Source organism: Schistocerca serialis, chromosome 5 (assembly GCF_023864345.2).
Source record: "Schistocerca serialis cubense isolate TAMUIC-IGC-003099 chromosome 5, iqSchSeri2.2, whole genome shotgun sequence".
NCBI lineage: Eukaryota > Metazoa > Arthropoda > Insecta > Orthoptera > Acrididae > Schistocerca > Schistocerca serialis.
The window spans coordinates 32839758-32859295 of record NC_064642.1 but is presented as its reverse complement, the minus strand read 5'-3'; the positions used below and the strand labels follow the sequence as shown (position 1 = coordinate 32859295).

At 46.0% G+C, this 19538-nt stretch overlaps 1 protein-coding gene across 1 annotated transcript in view; it reads left to right on the top strand.

The window, feature by feature from the left end:
- The window catches only part of LOC126481726 (muscle M-line assembly protein unc-89-like), a 1115867-nt gene that overhangs the window by 358619 nt on the left and 737710 nt on the right, over window positions 1-19538 (top strand). The window contains exon 30 of the mRNA XM_050105679.1: window positions 13755-14072. Coding sequence (XP_049961636.1) covers window positions 13755-14072 — 318 coding nt within the window. The remainder of the gene's footprint in view (window positions 1-13754; window positions 14073-19538) is intronic.

Genomic DNA, 19538 nt, shown 5'->3' with positions numbered 1-19538 from the left:
GCATGCGGGAGGCCGGGTGGACGTACCGCCGAATTGCTCAACACGTGGGGCGTGAGGTCTCCACAGTACATCGATGTTGTCGCCAGTGGTCGGCGGAAGGTGCACGTGCCCGTCGCCCTGGGACCGGACCGCAGCGACGCACGGATGCACGCCAAGACCGTAGGATCCTACGCAGTGCCGTAGGGGACCGCACCGCCACTTCCCAGCAAATTAGGGACACTGTTGCTCCTGGGGTATGGCGAGGACCATTCGCAACCGTCTCCATGAAGCTGGGCTATGGTCCCGCACACCGTTAGGCCGTCTTCCGCTCACGCCCCAACATCGTGCAGCCCGCCTCCAGTGGTGTCGCGACAGGCGTGAATGGAGGGACGAATGGAGACGTGTCGTCTTCAGCGATGAGAGTCGCTTCTGCCTTGGTGCCAATGATGGTCGTATGCGTGTTTGGCGCCGTGCAGGTGAGCGCCACAATCAGGACTGCATACGACCGAGGCACACAGGGCCAACACCCGGCATCATGGTGTGGGGAGCGATCTCCTACACTGGCCGTACACCACTGGTGATCGTCGAGGGGACACTGAATAGTGCACGGTACATCCAAACCGTCATCGAACCCATCGTTCTACCATTCCTAGACCGGCAAGGGAACTTGCTGTTCCAACAGGACAATGCACGTCCGCATGTATCCCGTGCCACCCAACGTGCTCTAGAAGGTGTACGTCAACTACCCTGGCCAGCAAGATCTCCGGATCTGTCCCCCATTGAGCATGTTTGGGACTGGATGAAGCGTCGTCTCACGCGGTCTGCACGTCCAGCACGAACGCTGGTCCAACTGAGGCGCCAGGTGGAAATGGCATGGCAAGCCGTTCCACAGGACTACATCCAGCATCTCTACGATCGTCTCCATGGGAGAATAGCAGCCTGCATTGCTGCGAAAGGTGGATATACACTGTACTAGTGCCGACATTGTGCATGCTCTGTTGCCTGTGTCTATGTGCCTGTGGTTCTGTCAGTGTGATCATGTGATGTATCTGACCCCAGGAATGTGTCAATAAAGTTTCCCCTTCCTGGGACAATGAATTCACGGTGTTCTTATTTCAATTTCCAGGAGTGTACATAGCACGAATTTGATGAAGAAGCTAGGAAAGCACATAATTAACTAAAAACAGTCCCATACATTAGCACTGTTAACTTTCTTTAAAAATATGAGAACGCTGACAGAGGTGAATGTTGTAACTGCTTGAAAAAGAACGTGCAACTCTTTTGTGGTCGCCTGGGGGTCCATTTTAAACAGCTGCGGTTCCAAATTCACTGAACATTGGGCTGATGTGCGCGCCAACTTATTCACTTGAAACTTTTAGAATACTAATTAACACTTTGACTATCAAAAGGCTGTCGGCGGCCGCAGCTGAGCCTCACTCGGAACGCTAGTTGAGAAATACCTCACCAAACACACAAATCATACTGCGCATTTGCTTAGAATCATTTCAACCCAAGTTGTATTTAACTTCGCTATTAAATTTCAGTCTAGTAGCAAGCGAAGAACAAACACGGTAGAGCTATGTACTTCGAAATTACCTATGTTCTATTGAAATGTAACATCTTCAAGTAGTATCGTCTAGGCACACATTTTTGTAGTTTTTCAAGTATTTAATCTACATAGCACAGAGTTCTCCCACACAATAGTATTCTGTCACATTCAGCCATTGTCTTAAAGAGCTATTCAGGATCAAAGATGATTTATATATGTAGACTAACTGATAGATGAATAATATAAGAGCAAAATGAAAAGTGCAAAGAGAGCTGAGTCAGTGGTCTCCACATCAGATACAAGTGCCTTTAAACAATCAGTAATTTCAAAAATGATTAATTTTGATACGTATCGAACTATTCGTAGAACATGAAATAGAGTAATGTACTTTTAAGATACCGCTTTGAATACAATATACTGCCTTCTTCCAAACCATTTTGAGTTGACAGATTCGTACCTGTATCACGTAAGTGAAAGTAATGGCTGCTTACTGCATGTAGCGTTGTGTTATGTAGTCTGTGTTGTTACACGTGAAAGAAGGGGAAAGCGTAAAATCCGCTAGAGCACATAGGCTGTTCCTCCGCGGGAGCACTAAAGGGCGGGAAGAAGACAAGGGGGAATGTTGAATCCCCGTCCGACGTATCATGGAACAATATCACGTTCCATCCCTCCATATGCCACTGGGGAGGATCTAATCTAAGATACTTGCTGAAAGGATAACGATGTTGATCTTTAAAACATGACCATTCCTCCAATTGCTGCTAAAGTAATGGTGATGAAACTATCTACATGCCTCCCCGTGCCAAGAATTGAGACCATCTACGTCCGAGTGCATCCCCAAAGCACAATTGTACGCGCGGAGAAGCTGTGTAGCTCACCATTCGTGACAGGATCCTCTAACTCCGTAGGACCAACAATTAGTCACCTTCCCAAAGGAGCAGAATGCTCACTCTGAAGTAAGTCATGGCAGCGAAATAGTGTTTAAGTGACAGTCCGTAGTACGCAACTGGAGCAGCACATGGATCGATGTGGGGACATGGCAGGTAGGTGGACGGCGGTTGCTCTATTTGAACGTACGACTTCCCGCAACGGGAATGAATTGGTGCAGTTTGTTGGCATATCAACGTGAAGTGTGCGACGTGTACATAAGGAGTGATGTACCGCTCGCAGCATTGCAAGGCCGCTTAAGAACTGCGTTCGTAAAAGGATCGTAATCGACTGCATCTGGAGACGACTGTCACGCCCCATCAGTGACAATCAGTTTCCAACCCGACGGGAATTGCTACCGCTACGGAATACAGGTCCATCTAAACCAGTTTCCAAACTGACTTTTTGAAGGGAACTGCATGCAATGGTAATTTGGAGTCGGGTACCTTCAAAATTGCCATTTTTCAGAACTACGTATAAGATAGCATGTCTTCAGTGTTTCCGTTTAACCCACATTTGAGGTCGGAGGTGACACTGTGATGTTAAGGAGTGTTTTTGGTACCTTTCCTTGGGTCCACTCAATTACGTTACGGTGAACATGACCCACGATGTTCATTTCAACATTACCGGTGAACAAGTGTTGTCCCTTCTTCTACACCTCAAACATGAGCATGCTTTGGACATTTCCTTCTTCCAGGATGACAGCAGCCGTCTCGACAGGGCTGCATGCATACTTACCTGATACGCCGAACGCTCAGAAACCTGACCATTCCTGGACTGGTCCCATCCAATCTGAGCCCCATAGAAGACGTCTGGGACTGAAACTTCCTGGCAGATTAAAACTGTGTGCCGGATCGAGACTCGAACTCGGGACCTTTGCCTTTCGCGGGCAAGTGCTCTACCATCTGAGCTACCCAAGCACGACTCACGCCCCGTCCCCACAGATTTTACGTCTGCCAGCTGTAGGGACGGGGCGTGAGTAGTGATTGGGTAGCGCAGATGGTACAGCACTTGCCTGCGAAAGGCAAAGGTCCCGAGTTCGAGTCTCGGTCGGGCGCACAGTTTTAATCTCCCAGGAAGTTTCATATCAGCGCACACTCCGCTGCAGAGTGAAAATCTCATTCTGATGTCTCGGACTATTTGAAACAGCGGGTGTTACGTAACAATCAACATCTCCTCAGTCTGGCAGCTCTACGGGTTCTGGTCATCGATGAGTACCAACATCTGGCTATGGCATGCATGGAGAAGATTGTAAACTCTCTGTCTTGCCAAATTGCAGTCATTTCGAAAACTCGAAGCGGTGATACCGTGATGTCGCCTGGGGAGCGACTAGTTTTTTTGCTCTTTGCGCCCACCAGCCGTGGTCAGAGTGGGCCTAGAGGAGACTTGCAGACTAAACACCGGCGCCAGCTGCGGCCAGTGCTACATGAGAGGCAGAAGAGCGCAGGCGTGTTACGTGCCCACCTTGCCCAAGAGCGGCCGCGCGCGGGCTGTCTGGCGGCCGTGGCCCAGCGGCGACCTGCCAGGGGAGCGGCGAGCCTCCAGAATAGCCGCCGCCCAAGGAGGCAGCGCCGGCGCCCGCAGACACCTGCTGTCCCTCTCTCCCTCCACAAAGGAGGGCACTCGCCACTGCAGTAAACACGTAGCGCGCCCTGCTGTACATCACGTAACATTCCCCCACACCAATCGAGCTACAGTTTTCTAATACTCACATCATACACTACTGGCCATTAAAATTGCTACACCAAGAAGATATGCAGATGACAAGCGGATATTCATTGAACAAATATATTATACAAGAGCTGACATGTGATTACATTTTCACGCAATTTGGGTGCATAGATCCTGAGAAATCAGCACTCAGAACAACCACCTCTGGCCTTGACACGCCTGGGCATTGAGTCAAACAGAGCTTGGATGGCGTGTACAGGTACAGATGCCCATGCAGCTTCAACACGATACCAGAGTTCATCAAGAGTAGTGACTGGTGTCTTGTGACGAGCCAGTTGCTCGGCCACCATTGACCAGACGTTTTCAATTGGTGAGAGGTCTGGAGAATGTGCTGGCGAGGACAGCAGTCGAACATTTTCTGTATCCAGAAAGGCCCGTACAGGACCTGCAACATGCGGTCGTGCATTATCCTGCTGAAATGTAGGGTTTTGCAGGGATCGAATGAAGGGTAGGGCGATGGGTCGTAACACATCTGAAATGTAACGTCCATTGTTCAAAGTGTCGTCAATGCGAACAAGAAGTGACCGAGACGTGTAACCAAAAGCACCCCATACCATCACGCCGGGTGATTAGCCAGTATGGCGATGACGAAGACACGCTTTCAATGTGCGTTCACCGCGATGTCGCCAAACACGGATGCGACCATCATGATGCTGTAAAAAGAATCTGGATTCATCCGAAAATATGACGTTTTGCCATTCGTGCACCCAGGTTCGTCGTTGATTACACCATCGCAGGGGCTCCTGTCTGTGATGCAACGTCGAGGGTAACCGCAGCCTCGGTCTCCGAGCTGATAGTCCATGCTGCTGCAAACGTCGTCGAACTGTTCGTGCAGATGGTTGTTGTCTCGCAAACGTCCCCATCTGTTGACTCAGGGATCTAGACATGGCTGCACGATCCGTTACAGCCATGCGGATAAGATGCCTGTCATCTCAACTGCTAGTGATACGAGGCCGTTGGGATCCAGCACGGCGTTCCGTATTACCCTCCTGAACCCACCGATTCCATATTCTGCTGACAGTCATTGGATCTCGACCAACGCGAGCAGCAATGTCGCGATACGATAAACCGCAATCGCGATAGGCTACAATCCGATAGCCTTACTCTTCAACAGAGGAGCTCTGCATCGCGGTGTAGCTTGCTGTCGAGGTTTCGAGAGGGTGCGTTTCTGGATGAGGTATCGAATATATTGCTTCCCCCTGCTTATACCTCCCGAGGACATCATGAATGTAAAATGAGAGAGATTCGAGCGGGCACGGAGGCTTTCCGGCAGTCGTTCTTCCCGCGAACCATACCCGAGTGGAACAGGAAAGGGAGGTAACGACAGTGACACGTAAAGTGCCCTCTGCCACACACCGTTGGGCGGCTTGCGGAGTATAAATGTAGATGTAGATGTTATCAAAGTCGGAAACGTGATGGTACGCATTTCTCTTCCTTACAGGATTCATCACAACAACGTTTCACCAGGCAACGCCGGACAACTGCTGTTTGCGTATGAGAAATCGGTTGGAAACTTGCCTCATGTCAGCACGTTGTAGGTGTCGCCACCGGCGCCAACCTTGTGTGAATGCTCTGAAAAGCTAATCAGTTGCACATCACAGCATCTTCTTCCTGTCGGTTAAATTTCGCGTCTGTAGCAAGTCATCTTCGTGGTGTAGCAATTTTAATGGCTAGTAGTGTACTTACGAATGTGTGCCTAGATCATTCAGTCGGTAAATGCTATGTAGAAGTTCCAAAGGTTCACGGTTCATACTTAATTCTGGCCTAGGATTTTAAGCTATGACGTAACGCTTTTCCCAGCCGTGTCACACTATCTGATCAAAAGTATCCGGACTTCTATTACTCGACACTGATACGGGTTGTGTCCATCCTCAGCCTTTATGACCTCTTGAACCCTGCTCGGGACACATTCATAAAGGCGTCTGAATGGCAGTGGAGAAATGGCAGCCCATTCTTCTCCAAATGGCGAAACCAGAGAATGCAGTGATTTTTGGTGCTGTGCTCTATACTGAAGTCGACGTTGTTTTTCATCCCAAAGTGTACCAATGGCATCAGGTCGAGACTCTGGACAGGCCAGTCTATTGGGACTGGGGAACAGTGATGGTATCGGCTGACAGCAGCTACTAACATCTGTGGCACAGTCTTGACACTATGCTTCACAAATAAGTGGTTTCAGAGTCATGATGGCAGACGATGTGTCGTCCAGTGTATTCGGAAAGGTCTCGTGGGTGTGCTGGCTCATTAGTTCTTCGTGTTCTGGGAACTCCATGCAGTGATTTCTCGCTGGTAGTTAAACGGGTTGCAATGCCTTTGCTAGCGGCGTTTGCGCATTTCTCTGCGAATACGCTTTCCGTAAGAGAGTCCTTGGGGGGAAGAGAGCGCTATCTTTACTTTGAAGAGTATATCTAAGCCCTGAGGGTAAACTGCTCTGATGATCCGAGCGCAGTGGTATTTCCTGTGGAGCGGAGCCTTAAGTAGGTCCAAGTTCCTTGAGCACCTAGCAATGTCTCAAACTCTTGAAATTTCTTGGCAGCTTAGAACTGGGAACTTTGACTTTCACGAACAAGTGCTCTGCCGAGTGAACTACCCTAAAACGACTCACGAATCATCCTCACAGCTTTTGTTTTGCCAGGATATTTCATAACAGTGCACTCTCCGCTGAGGAGTGAAAAAATTCATTCTTCTCAGACTCTTGTTTAGTTCGACTTTCATTCGCGTCGTTTTTGGCGGAGATCATGTGGGCGACAGTCACGCCAAGTCAAAATGGGGAGGATTTTTAGGACGTCATTCCCAGGGACTGACGGCGGCTCCATGTAGCGACAGGCTTAAAGGAGAGGCAGCCACGGTATGTAGTTCTCACGACAGCCTGCACGTTTCGGTGGTTCTTCTTCTTTATAGCGCGAGCCGTGCTACTAGGATGGCTGCCAGGATACTTGATGCACTGAACGACGTTGAGTAAAACCGGGTCATATAGTCGACAGCTTGGCAGTTGGAGCGTAGCTCTTCCATTTTCACTGGTGTGGCACTGGTCTATATTAAGTTCCATAATCCACGACGCTGATAATTACGAACACCGGTGACTATTCTCTGCGTATTTTGGGCGATGGAAGGCGTGGTAAGGAGCGTAGTCCGTACCCGACGCCCAGGTCCAACAGCTCTCACCTGAGATTAACTAGATTATACCACAGAGGAAGGTCGTGAACAGCGATCTTCAGGGTCTTTACGCCGAAGACAGGCGTGTGCAAAATGTCCTGTTCCTTAAACGCTGCCATTGCTGCTTTGCAGTCCGCGTCAGGTGGCAGAGTAACTTTATAGACGTGTCCTAGCGGGGCAGGAGGTGAACTTCACGTGTCCCATGAATATCTCCGGAAGCCTAAGTAGCTCAGCGTTACAAAATTGTTAAGGCTTTCGTGGCCAGTTGTTGACAAATTGCCTATTTGCTTCTGTCTCGGGTTCTTCGGCCGACGTTCGTCTGATGATTTTTCTGACGTTTCGCCAGCACGAGTGGCTGGCATTGTAAAAGCTTCGCCCTCCATTGCCGGTGGTGAACTGGAGCCGAGCTCGCGGCTGCAGACTATATGTACCTGGCGCAACGTCCGAGGGCTTCTCCGCGGTCATTTCCGGTGCGGTTCTCCTCTTGCTACCTGCGACGGTCGTTCGCTGCAGTACGGGAAGCCAGGATCTGTATACTTTAAGGCTTTCCTCTTTCTTGTTGAAGCTGTTCCCGTGTTTGTGTATTTCTACAGCTTCTCTAAACAATCGGGTTTGATAGTGCTTCTCTACAGCCAGAACTTCCATGTCGGAGAATTTTATTACATGGTCAATCTCACTCAGCGCGTGCTCTGCCACGGCCGATTTCTCCACCTGCTCCAACCTGCAATGTCGCATTTTGTTCTTTCATCCTGGTGTTGATTTATCGTCCAGTCATTCCGACATAAATTTTTCCGCATGTGCATGATAAGCGGTATATTCCCAACATTGCAAGTGGGTCCCTTTTCTCCTTTGCCGATCTAAGACATTCTTTGATCTTCGTTGTCGGTTTGAAAATTGTCTTAACGCCGTGCTTGTGCAATACACGGCCGATTCTGTCCGCCACTCTGGGAATGTATGGCAGAAAGCCCTGCCCGACATTTCTTTTCCTGATTTCATACTCCTCCGAGTGTTTGGCTCTGTTACACTTCTAATATAATTTTTGGAGTACCAATTGCTCCTCAGAACACTTTCCAGATGTTTCTACTTAAATATTGCTTCTGTTTAGAATAAGTGTGCCATATTTCATGGAAATCCTTCCAGTAGTTTCTCACATACACTGACAAAACAAAATCGCAACAACAAAAAATAATTAATTAGTGTAGAGTAATGAAATTTCGAGAATACATTCGCCTTTGTAACATACGGAAATCATTAACACTGCGAGATCACAGGTTAACATAACCGCGAGATAGTCCAATGAAAATGTGAAATGCTGGTACATAAATAACAGTTGTGACGGCCAGAATGTCAGATGTAATCACGCAAACGTCCATGCATTGTGGTGTACAGGTGTCGGATGTCAGTTTGTGGGGTGGAGTTTCATGCTGTTGCATTTCGTCGGTCAATACAAGGACGATTAATACTGATTGTGGATGACGCTGAAGTTGTCGTCGGATGGTGTCCCATATGTGCTCGATTGGAGACACATCTGCTGATCGAGCAGGCCAGGGCAACATGTCGACACTCTGTAGAGCATGTTGGATTACAACAGCGGTGTGTGGACGAGCGTTATCCCGTTGGAAAACATACCACGGATGAATGACACCACAACAGGTCGAATCACCAGACTGACTTACAAATCTGCAGTCAGGGTGCGTGGGATAACCACGAGAGTGCTCCCGCTTTCATATGGAATCGCACTCCTGACCATAACTCTAGGTGTAGATCCAGTGTGTCTGGCACACAGACAGGTGGTTGCAGGTCCTCAACTGGCCACCCCCTTACCAATACACGGCCAACGCACTTATGCAGGACCAGCTTTCATCAGAAAACACAGCGCAACTCCATCCTGCCTTACAATCAGCTCTCGCCTGACACCACTGAAGTCGCAAATGGCGATGGTTTGGGGCCAGTGGAATGCACGCTACAGGGCGTCTGGCTCCTTGAAGTAACCTATTTGTCACAGTTCGTTGAGTCACTGCGGTGCCAACTGCTACTCAGATTGCTGCTGCAGATGGTGTGCGATGCGCCGGTGCCATACACTGAGTACGATGGTCTACCCTCGGTAGTATCACGTGGCCGTCGGGAGCCCGGTCTTCCTGCACTGTACCTTCTCGTGACCACCGCTACCTGCCAGGGTCTTTCATCTCCTCTGTTCCAATTTTACCCATATTCTGCACTGAAACTTCTGCCTTTGCAATTCGTTGCTCATCGATGATCCGCAATATCTGCTCAGTGAAGACTCCAGGTGTAAAGCCCTGTTTCTTGAGGATGTGAAATCTTGCTGTATTCCCAACATTGTACACTGCTGCAGCTTTCAAAGCAGAAATCTTCTCCACCGGACTGCAACCAAACACTGTCCTTGGACATCAGCTTCAAATAAGAAAATTGAAGCTCTCATTTGGGTTCTGTGTTTTGCCATGCAAACTCTTTTCTAGAAGTTCTGATGAAGCCAGTGCTCCGGAAGTTGGTTTAATGGCCATTGCTACCTCATAAGGAAGTTTATTCTTACGACAACAGCTTCCTCATTTTTCTTGCGTTTCAGGAATTTGCGCCCCTGAATAGAACATACGCAATGTTGAGGTGAATTGTCTTTCGACCGGTAATGAAACCAAGTAGCCCATACTGCGTTCCTCATATTATCCAAGTGTGTGAGGTTATTTCGGATTGCACCAGCATAATATAATTGTAAGTCCTCCCAATGGCTTTCTATCTTCCAGTAGTTTCCCATTATTGTCGGTGACAAGTCTTCTGAGTCGCCCATCCTCTAGTGAATATACCCTAAGCACTCCAATTTTTCAGTACTGGCGCCTTTTCCATAGGGCTGACTTTCAATTACAATCTTGATAGAACTAGCCTTCAAAATGGTTCAAATGGTTCTGAGCACTACGGGACTTAACATCTGAGGTCATCAGTCCCATAGAACTTAGAACTACTTGTACCTAACTAACATATGTACATCAGACACACCCATGCCTGAGGCACGATTCGAATCTGCGACCGTGGCGGTCGTGTGGTTCCAGACTGAGGCACCTAGAACCACTCGGCCACAGCCACCGGCAACTAGTCTTCATCTCCTAAATACTTCATGTATCATACGCCTTACTTCTGCAAACACTTATGCAAAATCTGTTTTATACCTACTGCTTCCATTCCACCACTGCAGCCTAAATAATGCCTGGTACAAACAGCTTTGTGTGCTTCTTGCCCTTCCGTTTATCTATATGGAATTTCTTGTACAAAGAACAAGCAGAACAATATATAGACATAACCTGCCGAAACAAATAACTGTTGAAACTCCCTGCAGTGAAGTATCTCCATCTTCATCCGGGTAACACACTTACCGGTAGCTCACAGCTTCCGCAGTGGTAAACTTTCGGTTTTGATGTGTAATATAAAAAGTACCGAAAGATTTTATCTTCACTTATGCAGTCACGTGAAATCGGCTGTATGTTCTTGTGCTAGTGTACACAATGAGATGTATAAGGTGGAAAGTTTGTGTCACTCGCAAACTATGTCTGAAATGTAACTCTGAGAGACGCCAGCAAATAAAAGAAGCGCCCACCCCCAGACCTCTCTACATCTACATCTACATCTACAGCCATACTCCGCAAGACACCTGACGGTGTGTGGTGGAGGGTACCTTGAGTAGCTCTATCGGTTCTCCCTTCTATTCCAGTCTCGTATTGTTCGTGGAAAGAAAGATTGTCGGTATGCCTCTGTGTGGGCTCTGATCTCTCTGATTTTATCCTCATGGTCTCTTCGCGTGATATACGCAGGAGGGAGCAATATACTGCTTGACTCCTCGGTGAAGGTATCTTCTCGAAACTTCAACAAAAGCCCGTACCCAGCTACTGAGCGTCTCTCCTGCATAGTCTTCCACTGGAGTTTATCTATCATCTCGTTAACACTTTCGTGATTACTAAATGATCCTCTAACGAAGCGCGCTGCTGTCCGTTGGATCTTCTCTATCTCTCCTATCAGCCCTATCTGGTACGGATACCACACTGGTGAGCAACATTCAAGCAGTGGGCGAACAAGTGTACTGTAACCTACTTCCTTTGTTTTCGGATTGTATTGCCTTAGGATTATTCCAGTGAATCTCAGTCTGGCATCTGCTTTACCGACGATCAACTTTATATGGTCATTCCATTTTAAATCACTCCTAATGCCTTCTTCTGCAGTGGTCAATCGAAGGATTGGTTTGCAACAGCTACAATGGCAGCTTTTCTCAATACTGTGCGTCTTTCAGCTTTTCTCTTCATTTCTTTATATGTGTTACATCCCACATCTTTCACGATTTGACCCATGTACCGCAGTCGTTGTCTTCCTCTTGGTCTTTTTCCCTCGACATTTCCCTCTATGATTGTGTTCAGGAGTCCTTCATGTCTCAATAGATGGCCTGTAAATTGCACTCTTCTTTTAACGATGAAACTCCAGAAGCTTCTCTTCTCATCTGCTCTTTCCAGAACCACTTCGTTTGTGACCTTGTCGATACATTTTATTTTGAGTATGCGTCTATAGCACCACATTTCAAAAGAATTTAGCTTCTGGTCTTCCTCTGTCCCGAGAGTCCATGTTTCACCCCCGTAGCATGCCACACTCCACACATGTGATTTCAAAAATCTTTTCCTGATTTCAAGGCTGATGCTCTTAGACGTTAAGATGTTTTTCTTCTTGTTAAAAGCAGCCTTAGCTTGAGCAATTCTACTCCTCACTTCTGCCTTGTTCCTTCCATCCCTGGTAATATTACTGCCCAGATAAGTAAATTTATCAACTTGTTCAAGCAGTTCATTGCCTACATGAACTTGGACTTTCAGTTGATCTTTTTTGTCGCATGCCATTACTTTTGTTTTTGCTTTATTAATTGTCATATTTTATTCTTCCCCCATAACTTTATCCATTCTATTCAGTAGGACTACAAGATCTTCCTAATGCCTACTCCCAGATAATTTATGGAATTAACTGCTTCCAGTTGCTGACCCGCTATATTGTAGCTAAATGATAAAGTATCTTTCTTTCTATATATTCGCAGCACATTACACTTGTCTACATTGAGATTCAATTGCCATTCCCTGTACGATGCGTCAATTCGTTGCAGATACTCCTGCATTTCAGTACAATTTTCCATTGTTACAACCTCTTGATATACTACAGCATCATCCGCAAAATGCCTCTACATCTACATGATTATTCTGCAATTCACATTTAAGTGCTTGGCAGAGGGTTCATCGAACCACAATCATACTATCTCTCTACCATTCCACTCCCGAACAACGCGTGGGAAAAACGAACACCTAAACCTTTCTGTTCGAGCTCTGATTTCTCTTATTTTATTTTGATGATCATTCCTACCTATGTAGGTTGGGCTCAAAAAAATATTTTCGCATTCGGAAGAGAAAGTTGGTGACTGAAATTTCGTAAATAGATCTCGCCGCGTTGAAAAACGTCTTTGCTTTAATGACTTCCATCCCAACTGGCGAATCATATCTGCCACACTCTCTCCCCTATTACGTGATAATACAAAACGAGCTGCCCGTTTTTGCACCCTTTCGATGTCCTCCGTCAATACCACCTGGTAAGGATCCCACACCGCGCAGCAATATTCTAACAGAGTCCTGCCAATGAAACGCAACCTTTGGCTCGCCTTCCCCACAATATTATCGCTGTGGTCTTTCCAACTGAAGTTGTTCGTAATTTTAACACCCAGGTACTTCGTTGAATTGACAGCCTTGAGAATTGTACTATTTATCGAGCAATCGAATTCCAACTGATTTCTTTTGGAACTCATGTGGATCACCTCACACTTTTCGTTATTTAGCGTCAACTGCCACCTGCCACACCATACAGCAATCTTTTCTAAATCGCTTTGCAACTGATACTGGTCTTCGGATGACCTTACTAGACGGTAAATTACAGCATCATCTGCGAACAACCTAAGAGAACTGCTCAGATTGTCACCCAGGTCGTTTATATAGATCAGGAACAGCAGAGGTCCCAGGACGCTTCCCTGGGGAACACCCGCTATGACTTCAGTTTTACTCGATGATTTGCCTTCTATTTCTACCAACTGCGACCTTCCTGGCAGGAAATCACGAATCCTCAGTGAACTTCCGATGTTATCCACAAGTTCATTTATGTATATTGTGAATAGCAACGGTCCAACGACACTCCCCTGCGGCACACCTGACATCACTCTTACTTCGGAAGACTTCTCTCCATTGAGAATGACATGCTGCCTTCTGTTATCTAGGAACTCTTCAGTCCAATCACACAATTGGTCTGATAGTCCATATGCTCTTACTTTGTTCATTAAACGACTGTGGGGAACTGTATCGAGCGCCTTGCGGAAGTGTGGGACTGTGTTGTGGCGCAGGCTCGCCGCAGCCGGCGGTGTCGTGGACGCTGGACGGGCACCCGCTGCGGCCGCCGCTGGCGCGCAGCTGGGAGGAGTCGGGCGTGCACACGCTGCTGCTGAGCGGCGCCGCGACGCCCCGCGACGCCGGCGTCTACCGCTGCCGCGCGCACAACGCCTGGGGCGTCGCCGAGTCGGCGGCGCGCGTCATGGTGGCGGAGGCGGCGCGCGGCGTGCGGCCGGCGCTCTTCATCACCCGGCCGGACTCCGACGTGAGCGCCGCCGTCGGCGAGGACGTCAGCGTCTCCTTCCGCGTCACCGGCGAGCCCAGGCCGCAAGGTGAGCGCCTGCACACAGAGCGGCGTCACGCTGTTGACTCGTGACTACCCATACTGCCATACTGGTGCTGTTGAGTGGTACATACACACACGCTGACGATGATGCTGTTGACTGGTGACCAACACACTGTCATGATGTCGCCGCTGATGGGTTCCTAATTCAGGCTGACACACGGGAGACGGACGGTTTTTAATGAAATAATATTTGTAGACTTAGAGAAAGCTTTTGACAATGTCGAATGGAATACTCTCTTTCAAATTCTGAAGGTGGCAGGGGTATAATACAGGGAACGAAAGGCTATTTACAATTTGTACAGAAACCAGAGGGCAGTTATAAGAGTCGAGGGACACGAAAGGGAAGCAGTGGTTGGGAAGGGAGTGAGACAGGGTTGTAGCCTATCCCCGATGTTATTCAATCTGCATATTGAGCAAGCAGTGAAGGAAACAAAAGAAAAATCTGGAGTAGGTATTAATATCCATGGAGAAGAAATAAAAACTTTGAGGTTCGCCGGTGACATTGTAATTCTGTCAGAGACGGCAAAGGACTCGGAAGACTAGTTGAACGGAATAGATAGTGCCTTGAAAGGAGGATATAAGATGAACATCAACAAAAGCAAAACGAGGATAATGGAATGAAGTCGAATTAAGTCGGGTGATGCTGAGGGAATTATATTAGGAAATGAGACACTTAAAGTAGTAAAGGAGTTTTGCTATTTGGGGAGCAAAATAACTGATGATGGTCGAAGTAGAGAAGATATAAAATGCAGACTGGCAATGGCAAGGAAAGCGTTTGTGAAGAAGAGAAATTTCTTAACATCGAGTATAGATTTAAGTGTCAGGAAGTCGTTTCTGAAAGTATTTGTATGCAGTGTAGCCATGTATGGAAGTGAAACATGGACGATAAATAGTGTGGACAAGAAGAGAATAGAAGCTTTCGAAATGTGGTGCTACAGAAGAATGCTGAAGATTATATGGGTAGATCACATAACTAATGAGGAGGTACTGAACAGAATTGGAGAGAAGAGAAATTTGTGCCTCAATTTGACTAGAAGAAGGAATCGCTTTCTAGGACATGTTCCGAGGCATCAAAGAATCATCAATTTAGTATTGGAGGGCAGTGTGGAGGGTAAAAATCGTAGAGGGAGACCAAGAGATGAATACACTAAGCAGATTCAGAAGGATGTAGGTTGCAGTAGGTACTGGCAGATGAAGAAGCTTGCACAGGATAGAGTAGCATCGAGAGCTGCATCAAACCAGTCTCAGCACTGAAGACCACAACAACAACAGCAACTCAGCCAACTTTACAATTAATGCATGTTTATTTACATAGAATCAAAGCGCATTATTTGGCATTTTAGTTAACAAAGTTATTTGTGAAAAATAATGTCGTCAACGTGATGTCCATCATTTTGAATGCAGGAGTCAAGCCTGTTCCCAAAATCCTCCATCGCACGGACTAAAATCTCTGCAGGGATGGCAGTAATTTCTTGAACGATTGCATTCTTCAACTTGTCCAAATTTCGTGGTTTGTGGTTATAGACACAGTTCTTAAGGTACCCCCACAGAAAAAAAGTCACATACTGACAAGTCGGGAGACCTGGGAGGCCAAGGAACATTGCCAAAACGTGAGATAATTCGGCCAGGAAACATGCGTCTAAGAACTGTCATTGAAGTGTTTGCGGTGTGCAATGTTGTCCCATCCTGCTGGAACCAAATGCGTTTTAAAGGGATTCGTCGTCTTCTTAGTTCTGGTTTCAAGAATGTTTCAAGCACACGAATGTAACGAACCGAATTAACAGTAACTGTGGCCCCGTTCTCTTCAAAAAAATAAGGTCCAATAATGCCAACAAAGCCAAGAGCACACTAGACTGTTACTTTTTCTGAGTGTAGAGGACGCTCATGGATAATGTGTGTGCTACGGTCGCAGGTTCGAATCCTGCCTCGGGCATGGGTGTGTGTGATGTCCTTAAGTTAGTTAGGTTTAAGTAGTTCTAAGTTCTAGGGGACTTATGACCTAAGATGTTGAGTCCCATAGTGCTCAGAGCCATAAGGTGTGGATGCTCTGGAGCCCAGTAACGTAGGTTTTGCTTATTCACGGTACCGTTTAAATGAAAATGAGCTTCATCACTCATTAATAAAATTTCATTTTGATTCGATCCCAAAATCACTTGCATTCGGTAAGTGTAGTCTTCTCGTACAGCATAATCAGTTTCCTTAAGTTGTTGGACAATGAGCATGTTGTAGCGATGGAATTTTAATTCTTTATGCAAAATTCGTCGAACCGATTCACGATTGATTCTTAACTCACTAGCATGGCGTCTAGCTGACCGTCCTGGGCTTCTGACTGCCGCCTGCCTCACCCTTTCAACATTGTCTGGTGTCGTTACTCTGCGTCTCGGGCCAGGATGCTTCTTATCCAGTATGTTTCCAGTTGATCTGAAGTTTTCCACCAATCTGAGGATTGTGTTACGGCTCGGAACAGCTCCATGTCGACCGACATTAAACCGAGCACGAGACAATCGCTGCGCAGCAATAATAGACTCACCACTTTTCACGAAACTGTCACAGACAAACACTCGACGTTGCAAGTCCCACTGCTCCATAGTGACTGAGTAAATGAAATGGCCTCTTGTGTGGATCACAGCTCTAACCCCACTACGACCACCTCCCACCACCGCGCCCTCAGTACTACGCAGTTCGAAACCGTCCGTCTCCCGTGTGTCACCCTGTACGTACAATGTGCTGACGACGCTTTTGAATAGCGCCTGCACACAGTGTAATGTTGACGCTCTTCACTGGCGACTACACACACTGTGGCAATGATGCTGTTGACTGCACACAATGTGGTGATGACTCTGTTGGCTGGTGCTTCGACATAATACGATGATGATTAGATTAGATTAGATTAGATTTACTTTCATTCCAATTGATCTGTAGTGAAGAGGTCATCCAGGATGTAGAACATGTCAGAAAAACAATAATTCATGACAAATATTTACAACTGAAACAAATAAGCTAATGTACCTTCCACAGGACCCAAGTGGAACGATCGTAATTTTTTAAAATGAACACTATATGAAAGAATCATTTTACAAACACTCATTCACTAAGATCGCATTAATGCACTAAATTTAAAATTTAAAAAAAATGTTTTTTTTATTTATAAGGTAATAAACATATAATAGAACTACTACATTACTTATTTACAGTAAACACATTACTACACTGAAATGGGACAAAAGTTAGATTTTACTTATATATATATAAACACAAATCAGTTGGTTGTACTGATCATCAATGGAGTAGAAGGAGATGAGCTGGCCACCAATAAATCCATTAGGCTTCTCTTAAACTGACTTCCATTGGTTGTTAACCTTTTTATGGCTACTGGCAAGTTATTGAAAATGTGTGTTATTGAATAACATTTTTGTACAAGAGTAAGTGACTTTAAATCCTTGTGAAGATTATTCTTATTTCTAGTATTGATTCCATGAATTGAGCTGTTGGTTTGAAAAAGTGATATATTTTTAATGACAAATTTCATTACGGAATGAACATATTGGGAAGCAGTAGTTAGTATCCCTAGTTCCCTAAACAGGCCTCTGCAGGATGTTCTTGAGTTCACACCACACATAACTCTTATTGCACGTATTTATGCCCGAAAAACTTTAGCTTGACTTGATGAATTACCTCAAAAAATAATCCCATTTGACAAATGGTTCAAATGGCTCTGAGCACTATGGGACTTAACATCTAAGGTCATCAGTCCCCTAGAACTTAGAACTACTTAAACCTAACTAACCTAAGGACATCACACACATCCATGCCCGAGGCAGGATTCGAACCTGCGACAGTAGCGGCCGTTAGGTTCCAGACTGAAGCGCCTAGAACCGCTCGGCCGCACCGGCTGGCCCCCATATGACATTATGGAATGAAAGTAAGCGTAGTATGCCAGCTTTTTCATTTTTATATTCCCTATGTCTGACACAATTCGCATTGCAAATAGAGATTTGTTAAGACGCTTCAGCAGTTCTGTGGTGTGCTCGTCTCAGTTAAATTTATTATCAAGCTGTAATCCCTAGAATTTAACACTGTCCACTTCTTCTATCTGCTTGTCATCGTATGTTAGGCATATACTTGTGGGACACCCCTTACAAGTTCTGAACATCATGTAGTGTGTTTTTTCAAACTTGAGTGACAAAGAATTGGTTAGGAACCAGTAATTAATGTCCACAAATATTTTACTAGCTGATATTTCTAAGACTTCACTTGATTTGCTATTTATTGCAATGTTTCCATCATCTGCAAACAAAGCAAACTTGGCACTGTTGACTGGTGCTTACACACAGTATGATGATGACACTGTTGACTGCTGACTATACACAATGAGGTGATGACACTTTTGACTGGTACCTACACACAGTGTGCTGGTAACACCGATTACTGGCGCCCAAACACAATACGAGGTGCGGCTAGAAAAAAACCGGACTGATGCTGGAAAAAACATTTATTTACAATTATTTACAATTTCATGTTATCTCCTTCAATGTACTCTCCTCCTCGGTCTCTACACCGCTCCATACGAATTTTCCACTGTTCATAGCAATGCTGCAGATCATTTTCGGTAAGTCCATACATTACTTCCGTCGCTTTTTCTTTTACTGCTTCAACAGTCTCAAATCTAGTTCCTTTCAAAGCTGACTTGACTTTAGGGAAAAGAAAAAAGTCACAGGGGGCCAAATCAGGTGAGTAGGGTGGATGATCTAAGATGGGAATGTTGTGTTTTGCCAAAAACGTCTTCACTGACAACGCACTGTGAGCTGGGGCATTGTCTTGGTGAAGGATCCATGACTTTTTTCTCCACAAATCGTTCCGTTTTCTCCGTACTCGCTCACGTAGGGTAGCCAGGACGCTAATGTAGTAATGCTGATTCACTGTTTGTCCCTCTGGTACCCAATCAATGTGCACAATCCCTTTGATGTCAAAAAAAAAACAATCACTGCCTTGAATTTCGATTTTGACATTCGTGCTTTTTTTTGTCGTGGAGAACCAGGAGTTTTCCAATGCATCGATTGACGTTTAGTTTCGGGATCGTAAGTAAAACACCACGATTCATCGCAAGTAATAACATTTTGTAAGAAGGTGGGATCACTTTCAATGTTTTCCAGGATGTCAGAACAAATCATTCTTCGGCGTTCCTTCTGTTCAATTGTGAGACACTTTGGAACCATTTTTGAACACACTTTGTTCATGTTGAAACTTTCATGAAGAATCTGCCTAACACTTTCCTTGTCAACTCCTGTTAACTCAGACACTGCTCTGATTGTTAAACGGCGATCTTGTCGAACAAGTTTACCGATTTTTTCAATGTTTGCATCAGTTTTTGCTGACAATGGTCTGCCAGTGCGAGTGTCATCACTGGTGTCTTCGCGGCCATCTTTAAATCGTTTAAACCACTCAAACACTT